Source organism: Emydura macquarii, unplaced genomic scaffold, assembly GCF_026122565.2.
Source record: "Emydura macquarii macquarii isolate MOO-44397 ecotype Brisbane River unplaced genomic scaffold, CSIRO-AGI_Emac_v2 contig_2699, whole genome shotgun sequence".
NCBI lineage: Eukaryota > Metazoa > Chordata > Testudines > Chelidae > Emydura > Emydura macquarii.
Window position 1 is genome coordinate 1,467,518 of NW_027132836.1, and position 21,831 is coordinate 1,489,348.

The 21,831-nt window shown below is 38.8% G+C and overlaps 1 protein-coding gene across 7 annotated transcripts in view; it reads right to left on the bottom strand.

The window, feature by feature from the left end:
- The window catches only part of ULK2 (unc-51 like autophagy activating kinase 2), a 52,931-nt gene that overhangs the window by 23,180 nt on the left and 7,920 nt on the right, over positions 1-21,831 (bottom strand). For 6 of the 7 annotated variants that reach the window (XM_067565820.1, XM_067565819.1, XM_067565818.1 and 3 more), the window contains exons 4-13: positions 13,816-13,848; positions 13,363-13,399; positions 10,662-10,835; positions 9,394-9,467; positions 8,154-8,255; positions 7,706-7,764; positions 6,205-6,287; positions 2,821-2,871; positions 2,363-2,448; positions 1,428-1,599 (exon numbers count right to left, since the gene is read on the bottom strand). In XM_067565820.1, coding sequence (XP_067421921.1) covers positions 1,428-1,599; positions 2,363-2,448; positions 2,821-2,871; positions 6,205-6,287; positions 7,706-7,764; positions 8,154-8,255; positions 9,394-9,467; positions 10,662-10,835; positions 13,363-13,399; positions 13,816-13,848 — 871 coding nt within the window. Of the gene's footprint in view, positions 1-1,427; positions 1,600-2,362; positions 2,449-2,820; positions 2,872-6,204; positions 6,288-7,705; positions 7,765-8,153; positions 8,256-9,393; positions 9,468-10,661; positions 10,836-11,027; positions 11,142-13,362; positions 13,400-13,815; positions 13,849-21,831 lie in introns of those variants that run through there. The other variant, XM_067565823.1, reaches the window with a different exon arrangement.

Below are 21,831 nucleotides of genomic sequence, written 5' to 3' on the forward strand. Positions count from 1 at the left end.
GGCTAATGGCATATTGGGCTGCATTAGGAGGGGCATTGCTAGCAGGTCACAGGAAGTGATTATTCCCCTCTATTCGGCATTGGTGAGGCCGCATTTAGAATATTGTGTCCAGTTTGGGCCCCCCACTACAAAAAGGATGTGGACAAGTTGGAGAGAGTGCAGCGGAGGGCAACCAAAATGATTAGGGGGCTGGAGCACAGGACTTATGAGGAGAGGCTGAGGGAACTGGGCTTGTTTAGTCTGCAAAAGAGAAGAGTGAGGGGGGATTTGATAGCGGCCTTTAACTACCTGAAAGGGGGTTCCAGGGAGGATGGGGCTAGGCTGTTCTCGGTGGCGGCAGATGACAGAACAAGGAGCAACGGTCTCAAGTTGCAGGGCGGGAGGTCTAGGTTGGACATTAGGAAAAAGTTTTTTACTAGGAGGGTGGTGAAGCACTGGAATAGGTTACCTAGGGAGGTGGTGGAATCTCCATCCTTAGAGGTTTTTAAGCTGAGGCTTGACAAAGCCCTGGTTGGGATGATATAGCTGAGGTTAGTCCTGCTTTGAGCAGGGGGTTGGACTAGATGACCTCCTGAGGTCCCTTCCAACTCTAATATTCTATGATTCTATGATTCTATATTATATCAGCACTGCAAAACCCACACCACTGATCTGCAGAAACTCCCTGGAACACAAAACAACTTAACTAAGCCAAAGATGCTGCACAACATTTTTTTAAAAACAGAGACATTTGCAGTGGTATGGATAAAGCTGATGATAAAAACAAAACAAACACATCCATGGCTTATACTGCCATTATGAAAAGTTTAACAAAAATGAAAACCCTGAATACCACGAAACACAATGTAAAACATAAGCTTTGTGTGACACTAGGACTGTGAAACCTTGTCCCTCATTGTTTCCTAGCTTGAGACAGTAAGTTGATGTAGACAGCAGAAGGGCAAGAAACTGAACCCTACAAGATTGACTGGTCTACAGGTCACATATTACACAACACCCACCCTCAACTTCCAGGACACCTAATGATTCTATGTGTGTCCCTTATTCATGATGGGCTTGTTTTTCTAATGTCAATAAATCAGAATTCTCTATGAATTAAAGGACCCCGATTTCAACCACATGCCATTAGGACCATTAGGCACTCTGATAAGCGGCACAGAGTAAAAGCTAGGATGCTGGAGTATGTACACAGAAACTAACCCTTCTCTGGTGCCACCTCTAATCCTCACACTTTTATAATCGATGAAATACACTTTGCATTAAGCAGGAGGATATTCTTTGGGAAAAAAGCACTATATCACAAAACCGGTTCCCAATATAAATTAAGATAGGTTTGGAGAAAATAAGAGCAACCAACAATAGCATACAAAATATTTTCAAAGAGTCTGGGAAGTGATCTTAAGCATTAAAATAAAGAAGATTCTTACATGAGTGATCTGAAGAGATGTTGTGTGGAACCAGAACAAAATCATCTGTGTCACAAGAAGAGTTCTTGCTACTGGTGCTGGCAGAATCTTTGGACACCTGAAGATAGTTAGGAGGACCCAACGGTGGGGAAGACAAGTTGTCTTCTTGAATATGCTGCATGTCTGGCAGGGACTTAAGAAAAAGGGAAAATCATAAGCCCAAATGGTTCACGAGGTAGGATCTCCCTTTAGATAGCAAACCTCCAGTACAATAATGGTGAATGCTACTCTCCGCATAGCTGGCTGGCAAGAATGTAGGGAGCAAAAGAAAAGGTGAAAATATATGCATTTAAATTGTAAAAACTCTCCAATTTTAAAAATACTAATTTTCATTTCAACTGGGAGAGCCTTATCAGATGGTAAGGAACCTTATTACTAAATATGTATGTAAAGAAAACTTTTTTTGAAAGTGATACTGACGTGACTTAGGTGTCGTTTCAGTTGGACAATTTCCTATTCAGATAGGTAACAGGTACTGACTCTGAAGTTATTCATTCAGTCATGATTCCAGGAAGAGACAATGGCCTTTACTCCAAAAAGGGCTAGAGAACTGATGGTCATCAGTCTCTGCCGGCACAAGGAACCTAGTACCAGAACGAGGCAATGCAAGGATTACCAGGGAGCTCATTCACTGGAATTCACACCAGCAGAACTAATGACTTGGCTTGGTCTTATTAAAAAAGCATGGTGAGTGGGAGAGGATTGAAAACTTCACAAAATTGCTGCACTAAAAGACAGCAATACTGCTTGCTCTGCTTTCTTTAAAAGGAACTGTTTAGACTAGCAAAGAGCTGAAATTAAAAATAATTTGAGAGAAGATGTGACCATTTCTGCCCAGATACAACAGCAAACAGTTTTTGACAGAGGTTATTCTGCAAGCAAAATAGAGAACTTACGGGAGGAGAAGCAAAACGACAAGGAGAACTACCACAGGAGCTCCCAGAGACTGAGCCTGCATGTGTGGGCACGGGCACAGGACAGGCTAGAGGAGGAAGAGAGGATTGAGATTTGATTAGATGAATTTGCACACAAATGAACTGACCCAATGCAATGATTTCTTCACTGCTTGTTTTAATTTACACACACCTCCAGAGCCTGCAAATACTCTGCCTGTCCTTGAAAAATGCACTCATACGATCTATTTAGCACCAGATGAAATGCCTAAGCAATGGGTAAATGGCAACTACATTTCTATCAAGCATGACATTAAAAGATTTCACAGTTTTTTTAAACTAACAGTGGAGCATGACTGCTGATCTCTGGAAGATGTTTCAGAAAGAATACGATACTCAATAAAATCATTTTTCTAATATGCCTCACTTATGAGAATAAGTGGAAAAAGGCACCTACTTACACTTTTTAACTGTTGAAACCTGATCAAGGAAAGGGTGGTTGAAGAATGCTTCTGCAAAAACAAAAAGTGACCATAAATGTGCATCAACTTACAAACTATATTAGAATCTGCATTATAGCGTACAAGGCAATAAGTGGTTGCCTTCCGCAGAATCAATACTTCCCATTCAGAGGCTGAAGAGCTTATAAAAGATTAAAGCCATCCAGGTTATGTGTTGCTATTACACTTGGAAGGAAACACAGTCAATAGCTTTAAAGAAGTGGCTTGCACTGAGAATCAGAGTATGTTTAAGAGACATTTTATTAAGTGATTTTAGGGTCATAAATAACTGATTTGTACAAATGGGTTATGTTTGCACAGTTGCAAACAGATGAAGCTCTTTATATCCAGCATCCATACAGTAATTCAGTTTCGGGTTGCTCATCACAGGATGGGAGGCTCCCCATACCTTTTGTTCTCCCTCTCCTGCAAACCTTTGTTTGTGGCCAAGGACTGAACTACTTTTGAACCCATCTGTGCCACTCCACAGCTGCATAAGGCATTCGCCCTTTCACTCCCAAAGGGACAGAGCATGCTCCTCTGCAGCTGCTCTCACAGTTTAAAACAGAATTGACTTAATTTTTCTCATCAATTTGTTCAATGAACTGGAGCAATTCACAAGTTACTGCTTTAACAACAGAAATATTTGCCTTTGTCATTAGTAACTGGGTACACCGAGATACGTTTAATTGCTTTGGCACATCCCGTTGGGTAGCACTTTGCATGGTGTATTTTATACTTCCAAAAGAAACAGTCAGCTAATTAGACAGGGAAATAAATGAACTATACAAAACAGTCCTAGATCTTTGTGAGCTCACACTTTGCTTAGAATAACTGAGGAGGAAAAAACAACAATGCTGTTTACTAGACTTAAGCAAGTGACAAAACCACTGAGATCTCAGGGCTGCAGAGCCTCCCTTTCTGCAACAGTACTTTCTTCAAAAGCATGATATAAGGAAGTGAGCACAGTTGCAACACGCTGGCAATTTAACCATTAACTACTTTATCTGAGGATGAGGTGTTCTTGAGACTGGGTACAACACCTGCTGTTCCAATCGGCTCTGTTCTGATAGGATTTGTTCCAAATGCTAGTTACATTTTAGCAAAACACAAGCAATTCAAATGATCAACATTCATTTACTCATCTTTCCTGCCATAGTTAATGCAGCCCCTTTACAGGCCTTTCTTGCCTGTCAGTGAGCTGAGGAAGACCCCACCCCCACAGCAAAGGAAGACTGCTCCCACCATTTTTCGGCCCTCACAAAAATCCAAGTCAAAGGCAAGGAATTAGGTGACAGCTAAGTTATATGTTCACTTTGGCTAGTTCTGTCTGCATGTCATTAAGCAATTCAATAACTTATCTGTATCAGAATATCTGATTGGGAAAATTTATGACTGTGCTATAGGCGAGTTGTGCATTGTTACTTATTGGTATCATAAAAATCAGCATTCACGATGTGTTGACTTCTCTCTCAATCCATGTACATTTACAAATCAACTTCTTCTGAAACAGTCCATATAGTATGTGGTATATTATCCAAATTCATGTTTGCTAAGGACCTGATTTTGCAAAACCTCCTACTAGGTGTAGCACTTAATATGAATACCATCACTGATTTCAACAAGACTAGTCACAGTAGTAAAAGCTGCAGGATCAGGTACTTAGCTATTCTGTTACTGATTTTTTGGTCTGTATAAGGCAAAATGCTTTTTAGTTTGCGATGTCCTGCCAGAAGCCCAATAACAGAACACAGCAAGAATTACAAATATTCTTATATGAAGAAAGCCTTAAGAATCTAGTGAAGAATTCCAAAGTCTATTGTGAATATTCTCCTCCACCACCTCCTCCTCATTACACAAACACTGGAATGACACAGGCCAAATTGTGATTCAACTTGTATATTTGCATTAATGACACATAATACCAGGCTTGTGTGTGCAGTTAAGTTGTGATGATCCCAGTTTCACAAGCAGAATCCACAAAGCTATGTTTATCATTTAGGGAGCCAGCAGCACAGAAAGCATTCAGATTTCACAAGCTCACAGCTAGCTCTATTACATTTCTGACTGGATTATTTTCTGCTACTCCTATGCTTTCACAGTCACTGGTAATTCTCTACTAGCACTAATTCCTATCATTAGAAAAACACAGAAATCTGCGGACAAATCATCCAACGCATGACACTTGGAAACTCATTCTCTGCCAAATACGAAAAAAACTGGTGTTATATCAATCCTTCATGCCCCTTCTATGTATATATGCGGATAATATATGTTTGAGCTCAAACCAGACAGGATCTATACCATTGTTAAAACAGATGTGCAACATATACATGCTTTACAAGGTAAAGCAAAGGGAGGATCCAATTTTGTGGAAGCTGTATTTCTCTAATCAAAGTGGCACGGAAAATGTTGTCAGCAAATCTAAAGCAAAAAAAAAAAAAAAAGAATCACTGTAACATAAAATTTAAGGTATCTCACAATGAAGGCAGCTGCATCCATTCGAAAACAGTGTGCAAACCAAAGCAGACAGAAAAGCACAGCTCCTCTGCACACAGCTACCATGTGTCAGCTGGTCAGCGAGAGATATAAATCCGGCCTGGCAGAACAAGGGTTTAGTTGGAAACATTCCCCAACAATTATAGATGACAACTAGACATTAGAAAAGAAATGCTATAAATAGTACACCAGCTCGCTGTTTCAATGCTCCTTCCCTTTTTTAATCATTAACATTTAAATGCTTGCCAATTGTATAAGGTTTGTTCATGTGTTTAGAGAGATTATTTATGAAATTCCATTTCTTAGAACTAATCAAGGATTACGTAAGCAGAGCATCCGTGGTTGTTTACCACGTAATAAAATACGACTGGCTGCTCCACACCAACTGTGCTTGGGCACATACCCAACACTCAGGCAAGCAGCAACAAGCAGTTTAAAAACAGGAGTTGCCTACTCTCAGATGTTTGTTTTCTATCTACTGCCACTTTTCCCTGGACTGCTACAAATTAAAGAGAGAAAAAGACAACAATTGGCAGTGATCAAAGATGCCGATCTATATGTAATAACTGGCCTTAAAAAACAACCCTTACAAAGTCATCCTTATAGATTTGTTTTCATATAAGTATGAAGACATTCCTGCTGGATGACTGTGATGTTAACTATCTAATGATTTGTGGACAATTATCCTGTGTTCTCTGAGATGACTGAAGGGAAAAAAAAGTTTCACCTGTGTCTACACCCAATTGAATTAGATGATTTGAAAATTATTCTGAATCTGTACCTAAACAACAAGGTTAACAGAGAAAGTAAAGAGCGCATGGAAATTTTTACAAAAAAGTTACATACCAAAGTCCATTCTATCTTTTTGGTTTCTCTGTAGTAAACCCAACAGCAGATCAGCCAGATATGCTGATGTTTCCCTAGGAATACTGTATATAAAGAGAAATAAATATTCATCAATTTCTATTAATATTGCATTCCTACCCAGGAAACCAACACCAAGGCATAATCCTGCATCTTCACAACAAATGTTTGGTTACCGCTAGAGGACACACATTTGGACTCAGTGGGGGCAGTGAAAGGATGGTACAATATGCACGATAGGCATTATGTTACTTTCAAGTAACACAGCAATATTAAATGTCATTTCCTAATGGGGTCCAGGCATTACAAGGAAAGTAAAGTGGGGTGGCTAACCCAATATAATTGTCAAGAGGGAAACTGTGGCCCCAGAACCAAGGTTGTAAGAATACAGCTAGCCTGCAGTTAAAGCCAGGCACAAAGGGAATTCATACTCGATAAGCCTGGAGTAACCAACCAAGACTTCTAATCTCAATTTATCAAGGTAAACCCCTCATCCCGCCCAAAAGTATTTCTTCTGATTATTCACATTCTGAGTGGAGCTTTCAGCTCCACAACCAGACTTGTGAAGAGACTTCCTTTGCAAATATAGATTTGGGAGAGGATCTCCCTTTAGAGGTCTTTGGGTGAGAACTATACAATTGGGCCATGTTTTTCAGAAATGACTAGTGATTTTGGACACCTCAGCTTGAAAGCCCAATTTGAGACACTCCAAAGGGAGTGGTGCTCCAAACTTTCTGAAAAACAGGTCCCTTTAATGTGTCTTCAGGAGGCACTCAAGAACAGAGGCACCCAAAAATCACTCGTTGCTTCTGAAAATCTTTGCCTTGATCTCTGGAATGGTGTCAAATATACACCAGTTGCTAATAAGCACCTTACTGCAGGTTAGCAGAAGTGGTGAGACACCCTTTGATTTCACATTTTGTTGCCACAGTACAGACGATAAAATCAAATGAAAAACAAAATAAAGCCAAGATGAAGAACTTTATAATGTGGTAGGCTCTGAAACAGTTCCAAAACCAGCACATATTCTATGTTTGTCTCCATGATTTACACAGCAAACCTGTTTTAAAAACAAAACAAAACAAAAAACCCCCAAAATCCCACTTTCTAACTGTCAGCCCTACAAACTGAAGCTGGGACCTGGGAGTCCAGCTGCGTGCTCTTTCTGGTTTCTTCATCAGTAAAAGACTTTGCAAATGGAACTTAATTAACATTTCTGCTGACAGACTAGGCACAGAAGAATCTAATTCACTTGCCTACAGCTGTATTGGCTCTGCAGGACTAATAGAAGTAGTAAAAACATATTTGTCACTGAAGTCAGTAGATATGATTTGATAGGCACATACAGCAGATGTGTTGGGCGAGGTGGTTTCTTTTTTATATAATCACTATTGGAAATCATAACTGTACTTTAAAAGAGATGCAAGCATCCAAATCACTTGATTTCCATAGATATAAAATTACTATAACAAAATCTACATACCTAGGAATCAGATTCCGGTTTTTTTCATAAAACATTCTCAAGTCTTGAGGACTATTGGCCTGTCAAATAAAAATGTGGGATTTGTTTAAAACCTCAGTTCAGCAGTGAGAATAGCCTTCACCATTGATGCATATGCATGCGCACACAAAAAAGGAGACTTGCCAATTCAAGTGGACATGTGGAAAGAGGCTTACAATGTTATGTGGGAGATCGGAGCTCAGAACTGACTTTACTGAGCGTTCTCGGGCACGCTCATGCCAGACCACATATTCTAATCTCAGAAGGGCTGAGTGTGAGCCACCCTTCTCTTCTGAGTGTCCACAGCCACCTGGCTCTTGAAGCAATATCAACAGCAGATGAGAGAACATTATGCAGCTTCATCCCTCTGGCTGGCTGGCAATGCCATAGCTGATTCTATCAACTGAGAGGGAGTGGAAATAAGTCCTACCTGAAAAGGTGGCTTCCCAACAAGACACTGATAAATCAGAGTTCCTATACTCCACAGGTCTGCCTTAGCATCATAGTGTTGCGACATAATAACCTCAGGAGCCTGGAAAATACAGGGAAGTTACAGAAGGGATTATGAAAAACTGGCAGCCACAATGGTACAAATTAAATAGTTAATATTTATCTCACTGCCGCAGGATCAGCCCACACATCACACTGCAGTAAACTGGACATTCTATTACTGCAAGAAGGTCAATATTTTGAGAAGATAAAATTTAGCATTTTAGTCTGTACTGTTGTCTGACTTCAGACAGCGGATTGTTTACTTTTTACACTCTGAACATCTGCATTCTTGGAAAAAAAAAAAAAGTAAGTCTTGGTGGTATAAATATAGGAAAAGGAGGCAATTTGTATGCATGGATTGATTAATGATTAATACCTTGTTCTTATACAGTGCTTTTTATCAGCAAATTTCAAAATGCTTTACCAAGAAAGCAGTAAGTCTCATCACCCCCACTGTATAGATGGGGAAACTGAGGCACATACAGGTGAAATAACTTGTCCAAGGTTACCCCACAGGCTAGCGGGAGAGCCAAAAATTGAACTCAGGTCTCTTAAGTCCCAGTCTAATACTTTATCCACTAGGCCACACTGCCTCAGAAAGACAAAAGGCAATTAAAGTGAGACTGCTATGTGGAGTCATAAATGTGGAGAGAGAATAAATACATTTTCATTCCAACCATTGAAATAATTTTTTGTATAATCTCACTCTTCTTCTAACGTTTGCATTCTAGCCATTTTCCCTCTCTTTCACTCTATGACCCTTCGTACTTCACAGAAACTGGGAATCAGGCAGTGCTGTATGTAAGAAGACAGTGCCAGCAAGGACACAGGCAACCAGCATTCATGCTTACAGATTCAAGTTTCTAGTGCATCAAGAAGTATGCAAGAACCAACATGTCTCCTGAGCCATATCATCAACACAGACATCGTCTACCAGGATCTCTCTTCACCGCAGTGCTAAAGAAATGCTCAGTTTTTCCCTCTAATTTTAATTATCATGACCTCCAGGCCTCAATTCAGCATAAGCTGAAGAGATGGTGGAAAGGTAAACTGTGCTCCCCATAACATCCTCCTCATTAAACAGCATGCACTTGCCCGTCTCCTGATGACAAACCTTATTTCTTTGATAACAGAGTGTGTTTCAAATACAGGATGTAGCTTAAAATACTGTCACTCACCATATACATAGGGGATCCACACAAAGTGGCAGCCATCATGTTACTATGCAGGTAACGAGCAAAACCAAAATCAGCTGTTTAAAGAAACACATGTGTCACTGAAAAGAAAAATAATGCTTAAACCTATGCAGTTTATAATGCATTTATCTTTTGTTATCTGTCGTAATCATCAGTTAGAATGAAAAATAAGTGCAGTATTATCATAAAATGCCAGCTTAGTGGAGTAGCAGAAAGCTGTGTTATAAACTGGAAGAGAAGCAAACAAGAACAATGCACGGGCCTCCATAACAGAAAGCCAAGAAATAGCAACAGCATCATTTGTACAAATTGCTACTCAGCCAACTCTCCAGCTGCAGAGTCCGCTGTCTGGCGTCAGCAGGAAAGGATTAATGTCAGTAGCTAAATATAAATGGTTCATTAAGAGCAGTGAATACACAATCTGCTTCATTAAAATCACATCAGGTAAAAGTCTGGGAATTTAAATTTCAGATGCCTGAACCTTTCTGCACAAACAAGAGGATTGGGGAATTGTCAAATATAGCAGCAAGGGAAGGAATTTTGCCTTTTCTATACTGATTAGAAGACAAGAATGAGTTTGTTGGAATGGGTCATATTCTAAACAGATATCTCATTTTCAATAACAGAATGCATCAAAAAAGAAATGAATAAACAACAAAATATCTGATTCAATGGACACTCTCTGCCCTAATTTGTCAAGATACAACATTTTCAGAAATGTGATCAGGTCAGTAGTATACAGAACAGCTCATCCCCCATGTCAATTACAATGCCAAACCCCTTCCTGCCAAGAATGGGCTAAAATCTACACCTAGAACCTTTTCTTTAAAAGTCTTGGGAGTCCTCCCACCAAAAGCACACCCTGAATTATGATCAAACTGCTGATTCACACACATTCTGAAATGGGCTAAAAGTTAAGCAAGTTTTTAAAACTACAGCAAACCAAAGATTCATGTTTTCTCAATTAAAATAGTTTAACATCAGAACCATTAATCAGCATGATTTATAACTATTTCCTCATGATACCTGTTTGATCAAATGTAATCAAAAAGTTCATTATAATTCAAGTTTCTTAATACTGGGGACCCATCTGCCAGCACAGATTTCTATCTTCCAGTTTGTGCGCGATTTGCAGCAATTTAATAAACAAACTCCTAAGGCAGAAACTTTCATTATACTGCACTATAAAGTCACAACTGAGTGGATTTCAGTGTATTTGAAATTCATCTTTTAAAGAAAAAGGAATTTACCTATTTTGATACGTATGCCACTGACGCTTGACTTCCTACGACTTGTGTAAGACAACAAGATGTTCTGTGGTTTAAGATCCCTATGAATGATTCCCTTACTATGTAGGATACGCATAGCAGCTGCAATCTGCTGGAGGAAAACTCGGATGGTGTCTTCACTAAGTGTTCCTTTAGCTGAAAATACATATATTTATACATATGAGAAAGTAACCACCACCTGCATTTACCTGGAACAAAACGGAATAAATGTAACACCACTAAACGGTAGTGAAAGTCTGAAAGAAAGCCAAACAAGTCACATTCCTGCATTAAATGCATAACAATCCTATTTTAAAGCTTTTCTACAAGTGCATAATCCCCACTTACACATTCAATATGCATTTCCACAGCTCTAGTATTAGTGATATTTTTGAGTTATCTGTATTTACAGTCGTCTGCTCAGCTTTGGGGCATTTTGATTGTAAAGCTTGTCATCGTCACAGCGGAATGCTGTTCTGAGCCATCTAAAAGCTACAGAACTACAGGAGGCAAGCAACAGGGAAACAATTTACTAAACATTTACTTAGAATTGCACAAATTCAAAAGGTGTGCAAGACCGGGCTGTCAATATTAAACCCTAAATCTGGTGTCTCTCTTAATTAAGCTACATTCCATCCAGTAGCTAAATGATGATGGAAAGAACATTCATATATGCCAGCTATACTTCAAAGAAAATAAACTAAAACGTTTGTGTGTAGGTCTTAGGAAGATGCTAGATGACTTGTGCAGAGACATACCAAGCAGTATGAGGAAATATGTAGCTTTTAAAAAAATACCTAAAATGATGGTGTGATCCAACTCTCCTTGAAGTCAACCAGAGTCTTTACAGTGATTTCAATAGGAACTACATACACCCTTTGTATACATAGGTGCAGTAACAACAGCTGTTAGCAAACACCACCCATTCCACACAAAAAGATATAAAGAATATGGTAAGGACAAAAAAATGTAACCTTCATTTCTGCCCAAAGAGAAGGTTTTTAAAAAAATGAATTTATGTCATGATTCCGCAATTTGCGTCATCACTCTGGGCAGAGGAATGCTGGAGGGTGAAATCTCTCCCTATTGAGCCAAAGGCGCCTCTTTTCACAAAGCCTCATTATCCAAGTAATTCAGCAAATTTCTAGAGGCAAATCCTAGAAAACAGAGTGGGAAGAATCAAAATAAGGTCAGCAGCCCCACAGACTCAGATTTAGAACATAATCTGACAAAAATCTGCACCATGTTACCAGAGCGTTAGATTAGAACTTTTCTTCTTTCAACTCTACAAACAATGGAATGTTTTAAATTCAGTTGTTTCAGAGTAAGGACAAAGGCATGATTTTGACCAGCTGTGCATGGACAGAACTCTCAGATCAATCACTTATTTTGGTAGTTAGCATTAAAAGAAACATTTACAATGGCTAAAGGAGATAACTTTTATACAAATGCAAAACCTGAAGCTGCAGAGAGAAATAAGAATTTGGTTTCCAAATTCTTGGGATTGGTATGTTATAACAACAAATACAGTAGCTGGAATACTTCTTTCATTAGATTTAAGAACAGCTACTGAACATAAGAACAGCCAGCCAGAATGGGTCAAGAGGAATGTCCATCTAGCTCAGTATTCTGTCTTCCGACAGTGGCCAATGTCAGGTGCTTCAGAGGGGATGAAAAGAACAGACAGTCATTGAGTGATCCATCTGTTGTTGTCCACTCTGGCAATCAGAGACAAAAGACATCCAGAGCATGAGGTTGCATTCCTGACCATCATGGCTAATAGCCATTGATGGACCTATCCTCCATGAATTTATAGAATTCTTTTTTGAACCGTTATAGTTTTGGCCATCACAACATCCTCTGGCAACGAGTTTCACAGGTTGATTGTGTACTCTGTGAAGAAGTACTTCCTTTTTGTTTGTTTTAAACCTACTGACTATTCATTTCATTGGGAAATCTCACTGAAAAGACTGCACAGTAGAAGCAGGTGGTGGCAGTGTAGCTTTATAACACAAAGTGTAGCAACTGACAGGAATTCATAGGGTGCATACAAAGCGCTGCTAAGCAAAAAATCATGACCTCCTGGTCTAACATTCAATAGTAGATTTCACCATATTAAAGCACTTTGTCCTAATTCAGCCATATAGGAGCTCAAATCTCTGATTTCTGTGTGCTTGGGAATCACAAAACAAGCTTAAATATTCTGGAATGTAACCAGAAAAAGTAATTTGCATTGCCCGGATATACAGGATTGTAATGGTTTTCCCATTGTTTTCTGTTCTGGGGAGTCTTGGGTGCTAAGAAATAGACCAGAAAGGAAAGAAAGTCACCAAAACATAGCCTCATTAAATCCTTCTCTCCAGATGTGAGCTCCTCCTTACACTTGGAAACTGAATTAACTAACAAATGGGGTGCATCATACCTAGAGTTTATTTAAAACAGAAATCACATAAGATGTTCAACATTAGCTGTTTTACTGTAATAGTGAGATTTGGAGTGTGGGACATTTAATGACCACATTTAGCGTCTATCTATACTGTTATGAAATTACATTAGAGGTATTACAAAAATACGCATATAAAATATCTACATCACAAGCAAAAAATACTGATGGAGTTTACGACTGCAGAAGACAATGTTTAGCATGACAGTGTACTAACAGAGAAACATGGTAATCAATTACCTTGTAAGTAGTCTGCCAAGTCTCCGCCATTGCAATACTGTTGAAAAGAAAGGGAAGTCCTGTACTCAAAATGTATGTGTCTGAATGTTCACTCTATTCATTAGATGTTGATTTTCATTTGTTATAGATTTTTTCTTTTCCAGCTGTTTGACTTCAATATTATTTTTTAAATTATTCATCATTATTAATTCTGGTGTGTAACGGAAACATTCCATTAAGAACTATGGTACTGTGAACAGAAACACTGCATAATTTATATAACACATACAATTATTGGTGTCTTTAACAGTAGGCACAAAATTAACGATCCAGCTTTCAGATTTATAAAGTTCAGCTGGTGAAGGTTATATTGCAGCTATGTCTGCTTAGTCAATCCATTCTTATAGCACTTTTGTAAATGAAGACTAATTCAATTTCAAATCCATTTAAATAGAAACATTCACTGACACATACCTCCATTACCAAGAAGACAGAGTTGGGCATTTCCTGAAAGAAAAGCACAATAAATCTCATTTAGTGAGATGTCAAGATAGGACCTTCAAAAAAACAAACAAACAAACAAAAAAAAAAAACCCCAACCCTACTCCAACTAAATATAGTATTAGATTTTCAATTAACTGAATGACATTACTCAAAATCAATAAATTTTAGTGTAATAACTGATGTAAGTCTTCATAAAACAGTCATTAAAGATTTTACTTTTTAAAGCATGTTTTATTAGTTCTCATGAGGATTGCCAGACAAATCAATGACGAGTGACTCTCTACCCATACAAAAAGCACAGCAAAAGGAGCAACAGTATGTCATTCACATATTGTCCCTTAACCTTCATACCTATTCAGTCCTTGACTTTTCAGACAACACTACATTAACAAAGGGCCAATCAGATGTCCCGTCTCCCCACATATTCATGTACTTCTTCAACTAGACACCAGTCAAACTAATCAGTGATTAGATGACATCTGTTGATTTTTAACATCCTGAACTAGTGGCCAAGTCAAAAGGCTGCCTAAGATTTTCCAGAGCCAACCAATCCCCTGTAAGAGGGATTTCAAAGGAAGGTTCCCTGCTCCTTGGCCAGACAAGCTTTTGTCCTACCACTTGAAAATCTGAAGGTCAATCAAGAATCACACATCAGTTTGCCAAATGCCTCGAATAAACTGGATACCCAAATGTACTATCAGATTTGCAGGGTACTCAATTCAGGCTCCTTGTATACTTCTGGAAATTATCCCTCCATGATTCACTGGCTGAGGCATGCTCCGGAATTGGATTTAAGCATCTCACTGCAAGGCTGCAATTTGATATGGCAGCCCTAGTGAGATTTTTCCAAAGTTCTGACTTCTTCCAACTCATCTGGAACTGGGACACCCAGTCTGGTCACTGGGTAAGAGTTATTCAAAGGCTGATTAGCTAACCCTCAACTGTAAACTGCACATATACTTCATTAGGTTGACTGCAATCTTTCTCACTTTGAAGTGTGGACATATGAATAGGGTTCTATGCACCGAAGATTCTTTTTTAATGTAAGAGAAAGTCTGCCCATCTGCACCAACAGTCAACACAATTTGTATGTATTGCAAACAGTGTGCTGCAGCACTCAGATTTCTATACTGACTCATTTTAAATGTTCAACATGTGCCTGATAGTGCCACTGATGGCACTGATATACAGTAAAAACGCAGTCCTTGCTTCCGAGTTTGCACTCTACCTGGGTAACAGTAGACAGGATGTAGGGAGAGTCAGAGGGAGCTGGGAGGAGGTATCGAGTGAGAGGGAGAAAAATCACACACAAAATAAAGTTATGGTTCTTTTTAAGTGGCACAGTATTTATTCCCTATATAATGGAACTAAAGTTAACAAAAGAGTGGGTGTGGTTTGAAAGCTTGTTGGAACAGTTGGTTTTTGAGGGAGTGTTTGAAGGAGAGGAAAGTAGCACACCACACAGGATAAGTGTCATTCCACATTTGGAAGCAGAATTACGTGCAGTTTGCCTGTGCATATACTAGCGCCAAAAGAAGTCAGAAGGGGCACTATATAGCAAAACAGCAGCTGTGAAATTAGTCACTCTTTTCTGTGCTTCTATTAAAATCTTAACACATTTTGAATCTGACCATACTGTCAAGAACTTCTCTGAAACTACCAAGTGATTTTTCAGGGGTTTACTGACAACTGGTAAACATCTGATTGTGCACTGAACTTTCAGCAAAGAAAAATATTTAAAAATTGTACTTTGCTGTGCTATGCCGGAGCCTGATTCAGTGGGAGCCTTCCCAGTGACTTCAGTGAGCTCTGGATCAGACCAAGAGCCAGGGAGCTGCCTTGCCTAGAGTGAGATCATCAAAATGTACAGTACATAACCTCTTCTGGGTTAGAACATCTAAATTCTACAAGCATTAGACCAATGAGAAAAAAATAAGATCCTCAACTATGTATGGTTTTTAATTACTGTGATTTATAATTGCTGATTTGAAACTGCCAAGTACTAAACACACCACATTTTCACCACTGAAAGACAAGAAAGTTTGGGGTGAAGTGATCAATGCTGAAAATCTGTATTTCTGTGTCTGAGACCTAAATACAGCTTTTCCTCAAAGACCCCAGATGTTTCAGCTGGTATCAGGAACTACAGATCTGGAAAAGGAAAGCTTACATAAAAGCACTGACCATATCAAATGACTGTCAAGCAGTATTAGGGTATTAATTCCTGGAGTTCGTTTTTAAAGAGGTTCCTAATTTCCATTCACTTGCAAAAACAAGATACATTTAAGATGAACTAGGTTTTTTAACATTTGTTCGACACAGAGCTAGGCCAATTCATTTTTTGAAAGTGTTTCCTTTAGCCACCAACTTTAGCTGTGAATAAAGGCAGTCAAGGGGCTCTTTCTCCAGCTCAGAACATTTATAGTATTACAGATTTGTTTGCATCTTGAAGCAAGTTTCAATTAAAGCAAGTTTCTTGGAAAGTTAATCGAGTCTGCTGGAACTAAGGGCTAACTCCCACCAATAAACAAGCAATACTGAAGCAGGAGTAGATCAAATTACAGCAACACCCTTTTTGGTTTGTGTTCTTAGAGCATCTGGGTCCTCTACCAACCACAAATTTTTTAACCAGGAGGGCAATACCCTAAATCAAAGACATACGTACTTTCTCTTGGTCTAGTTAGATGACTGAAAATATTTCATGACAATACAAGCTGTCTTTTTCTTCGATAGCAGTTCTTGCTGTGTGTCGATTTAATAAAGTCCTCCAACTAAGCCATTCATATTTTCTTCTAGCAGTCTCCAGGAAACACCATATAATATTTAGAATTTTCAAAGCACAATGCTTAAATTGCAAGCTAGCTGCATGAATTGAAGTACTTATGCATTCCAGTTGATTTCTGTCATTCTGCTGGATGAAGAATGGGCAAGTACTCAAAGAAAGAAGAATGAAAGCCAGGAGACCTAGCTTCTATTTCTGGCTCTCACAGACTTGGTCTGCAACCTTTAACACATCTCTTTCCCCCCACCTTTCCCCAACCATAAAAGTGGATCAATGTTATCTCACAAAGGTGTGAGGAGAATTAATTCATGGTCTGTAAAGTGCTTTGTATTCTTTGGGTGGAAGACACTAAAGAAGGGAAAGTTCTAACAAACTGTGGCACTGGCAGTAATTACTTTTTTGTGTTTTAACAGGCATGTAATGTACCTGATTTTCCCTAAGACCTCAACAGATTTCAGTCATCAACTTGAGAGTTTAAGGCAACTGAGGAGCCTGCCATCACATCATACTGCACTTCAACTCCTGAAATGCTATTTCCCTTTTACATAGCGAGCTTGTCACGTTCCGATATCTGCTCTCCACTGGCAAGCAGAATGCTTGGTGCACGATATTCCTCCCACAGAGCAAAAACACGAAGAATCAGAAACAAAGATTTCCACAGCAGCTCAAACTATGCAGTTTATTTCGTACAAAAACAGCAACTCATGACAAAAGCCAACAATCAGCTACGTCAGTTATTTGTTCACCACAGAACTAAAGAGCAAATTTTCCAGAAACTGTATCCTTTCAACTGAAATTGCTCCCTTCAGAAATAAGGAAGCCCTTTAGTTGTCCCATGATAGTGACTGTTCCTACTTCAAATAAGCAACTGGAATCTAAAAAGTGGCTAGTTTAATATCACTTAAAAATCAAAGTAAACCCTGCAATGACATTTATGTGGACACTCCCCTCAGACAGTGCACAGCCCAGCTTGGTGGCGTAGTGACGGTGCCACACGCTAGTTCAATGCACAGCACGGAGCTGGTTTGGTATAAAACAAGAATAGTTTATTAACAAAGCACATAGGTTTCAGTGACTGCAAATACGAGCGAAAGAGAAGAATGGTTACAAACAAACAAAATACGTTTAGTCTAGTGACAAACTTAATTCTAGCATGTTACAGCTCTGCCTAAGCAATTTCCTTGCTTACATCAAGTTATCAGCATCCCTAGTCCTCCAGACTAGAGGATCCAAACTTTCATCGGTTCAAACGGTGCTGTCTCTATCTTCCTCTCAATGATGGATATTAAAATGGTTTTTTGCCTCTGCTTGTATCTTCCCAAAGTTCATGGACCCGTTTCAAGAGGCAGGAAAGTTTCCTGGGGGTGCAGTCTCCATTGAGATTGTTAAGTAGTCATATTCCCCACTTGTTTGCCTGATAGCTTTGTTTACCTTACTTGTAAATACGCTTTTCACTGTTTTTGGTGTCACCTTGCTGAATTTACTTTAGAGACACATTCAAACCCACAATACAACATTATTTTGTCTAGGGCAGACTGGGCTTAGGCACTAAATGCCAAACACATATGTTCTTCATATACAGCCCATACATACATCACACAGTAACCAGTTTGCATACGACACCTTACACAACACCTTTTAGATACAGATTATGACAACAGCAAGTTGGGACAAAGAGTGTGTCAGACCTGATGAAAGCTATGGTACGAGGTGCCCTCTGCCAGTTGGCACTGAAGGCTCTCCTAGATCACAGTATTATCTTTGTGTGACAATATTGTTTATTATTACCGCACAATCATGTGTTACCTTTAATGATGCTTTCCCCAGTGTATTTAACCTCTAACCATTCCACATAATCTAATACTTGCCCTACACACTGCTGTTTGTTTTACATCACACGAAGGCTCTAATCCTTCATGTGCAACATGTTGCTCACACTGGTGACATGTGATCTTCCAAGTTTATTCTTAACTTGTATCTCTACTGTAGATATAAGTTTGGATGAGGTGCTACAGCACAATAGTTGGATTTAAGATGGGAAAAATACACCAAAAATTGTCATTTACAGGTACACCTGTGTTTTTTCCTATTGTTGTTTAAACAAAGTAAAACTAGGTTAAACTAGAACTTTTTCCATAAACCAAGGCAGTTGTTAGCTTTTTCTTGACCAGTATTCCTAGAAAAGGTTTTTGATGTGTTTTGACAGCCAAATAAGATAGCTAGTAAGGATCATTACTTCGGACTAACTTTATTAATCCTAGGTGGGTAGCCTTAATCTAGGACAGATGAATCCTTTCCACTAATCAGATGAGTTGATTAAATGTTTCACAAGGAGATTTTTGCCATCTGGTCAAAAGTCATATCTAGTTCATGTCCTATAAGTAACACTTCGCACAGTGTTGGCATTATGTCGACAAATCATACAAAATACTGAGTTTACCTCGAACCCATATATCTTTCAACATTCCTCCAACACAAATTCCCTAATACAAAACAGCTGAATTGGTTCACATCACCACATAAATTCACTATACATTTCTTTAGTATACATCTTGTATCAACCATATTTTTGGACAGCATGAAGAATATAAACTCCATGTTGGGATACATGCAGAAACCTTTTGACTTATTTTGCTGAGGAGGAGAACTATTCACATCCTCCATCATTCCCTCAATTTGTGGTCTTTGGGTTGACTTGCTAAACAGAGCATAAGGCAAAGGATTCAAAAACAAAAAGTATAGCAACCCTAATGGGTTCCAGACCTAACATTCAAAAATAAAAGCGTCCTTTTAAAAACTGATAAAAGCTTTCAAAACTTTAAAAACAGATCACAAAATCATTACAACTGCAACTGTTCCAGCCTACACTTCTACTGGCTTTAAAAACAAATAACATGCACAACAAATTTATATTCTGCTCAAGTCACATGAAAATCCATTCAAGCATTTTTTTCTTTGCATGCTTGGCTTCACTGTCTCTAGTCCCTCTTTGCCTATGATGCTTCTGAATCAACTGATTCAGGGTTTTCTCAGCAAGGACAAGTGAAAGATAGAAAATGCTAACAAAACATTCCGGCTCTTCTGAAAGCTAAATACATACATTAAGGAAAGGAATATTAGGCATTAAATCCATCAAAACTCATTGCTTTTTAACCCTTGATATTCAGGAGGCATCTCAGGATGAGCAAGTGGATGAAATCCCAGCCCAAATAAAGGGTACGGCACAGAACAAAATATTTCTGTTTAGAACACATTCCTTTTTAAAAGCCAAGTGTAAGTCAGATGTCCAAGATCAACTGCTGTGGCCATCAAGAATCTATAGCTCTAGTTATACAGTCTATATTTCTTTTGGCTCATGAGATTGTTCTCTGTAATGAATTAACATCTGCAGAGAATAATCTTAAAGGGTTGCCAATTATTTGAACATCCTGGAAGAACAATTTCAGTAAGGGCCCTGTGAACACTCCCCCGCCTCCTAGAAATGGCAGCAAATCAAATGGATACTCTCTTGCTCTATGTCTATTAGTTCCATTTAAACACATGTTTATGACCTGAGTCCCAAGTGTACGTATGTCAGCATGACAACTCATGTACCTATCACCATCTGATTAACCAATCAGAAAATTAACTTGCAGTATATTAGCTATAATTTCTTGGCCAAGGATGCTCCTCATCTCTCTGTGTCACTGAGGTATTTGGCAAAAGTACTAATGATTTAGTTAATGGGAGTTCGCTCAACATAATATTTAGTTATTTCTCATTGTATTGCAGTCAGAGGTTAAATTTTTTCCTGAATGCACACCACAGCAACAATTCTCCATATAGGCCTGAACATTTGCTTAGTCCTGACTAAATGTTAAGTCTCAGACGAAATGTCAGTTGACATCTGACTGTAGGATCAAATAGCATGCATGCTGCCAATTATTCATATAAAAGAGCAATCAGCCATGGGAAATGTGCTACAATAGCAATGTCAGTCACTTTCTGGTATGTAAAATGCTGTATTTAACTAACAGTTATGGTAGGTATTAAACTGAATAGTCAATCTTAGAACGGCCTGCTACATAATAATACAAAATAAAGGCAAAATTATGTTACTGTCACACCAAATGTCTGCCTTACACAAATTGGTCTGTTGCACCTACGCACTTGTAAGTGTCTTGGAACAGGGCCATGACACACAAACTGTCATATCTAGGCACAGCAGGGTAAGTTAAGGACAACATATTAGCCTTGCTTCAACAGGATCAAATAAACTTTTTAAAGGTTGCCCCAATCCTTCAATTCCTTCTCATAACCCAACAATTTTTGGAACAAATTTTATCTCATTCTTCAAGGGCCAGCATTATGACAGCCAACCTTCCAGCTACTACTAAGTGCTATGTGATTTAGAAATTCAGATTCTTGAGTGCATTTTCTTTCGGTCATGATTTTTAAAAAACAAAACAAAAAAACCCCAAGACTTTTTAGACTTCTGCACCCTTCATCTCAGAGGCTGATTATATTTTCCACCACAGAGATGCATTCTCAACAATAGGGAAGTCAAGGAAATAGAATATTTGGGGCCTATCCGCCACGAATGTCTTACTAAAGAAGTAAGAATTTAATTATTTAAACAGTGCCAAAAAGTATGTGAGATGTCTCCCAGTATAGAAGAGAAAAGATCTTTACCTTAAGAAACTTACCAACTAGTACTGGACACAACATGCCATGTAACAAGAGAGTAAAGAGATGTAATGTAAGGCATGACAGATTATTCAGTCGTCCAGTGAGGTTAGTGCGTAACATGCTGGAGCAAAAATAACTGATTTGTTCAGAAATGAATACAAAGCATCAACTTCCTCGTGACACCAGAGAATAGTTGGACTTTGGGAGTGATTTCAACAAAGAGGAGAGATGGTGGTTTTGTGGACCAGCTCAGAAAGGGCTTTCAATGTTCAATGGCTGTGCTGGGACTACAGAGCAGGAACAGGTGTGGCTGAGTTTAGAGGCCTTAGACAAGAACCTGAGAAAAATAAGACCCCGGAGCATCTCAACTTCAGTAGATGCTCCAAGTAGAATGCTGAGCTCAAAATACCGAGACAAGCACTACAGCACATGCCAAAGTGCCAAATCAAAAACCAAGCGCACACACACGAGGTGGTGATACAGAAATGCAGTCTCAGACCAGGATCTCGTTCTCTAACCATGGTCTAGAAGGAATG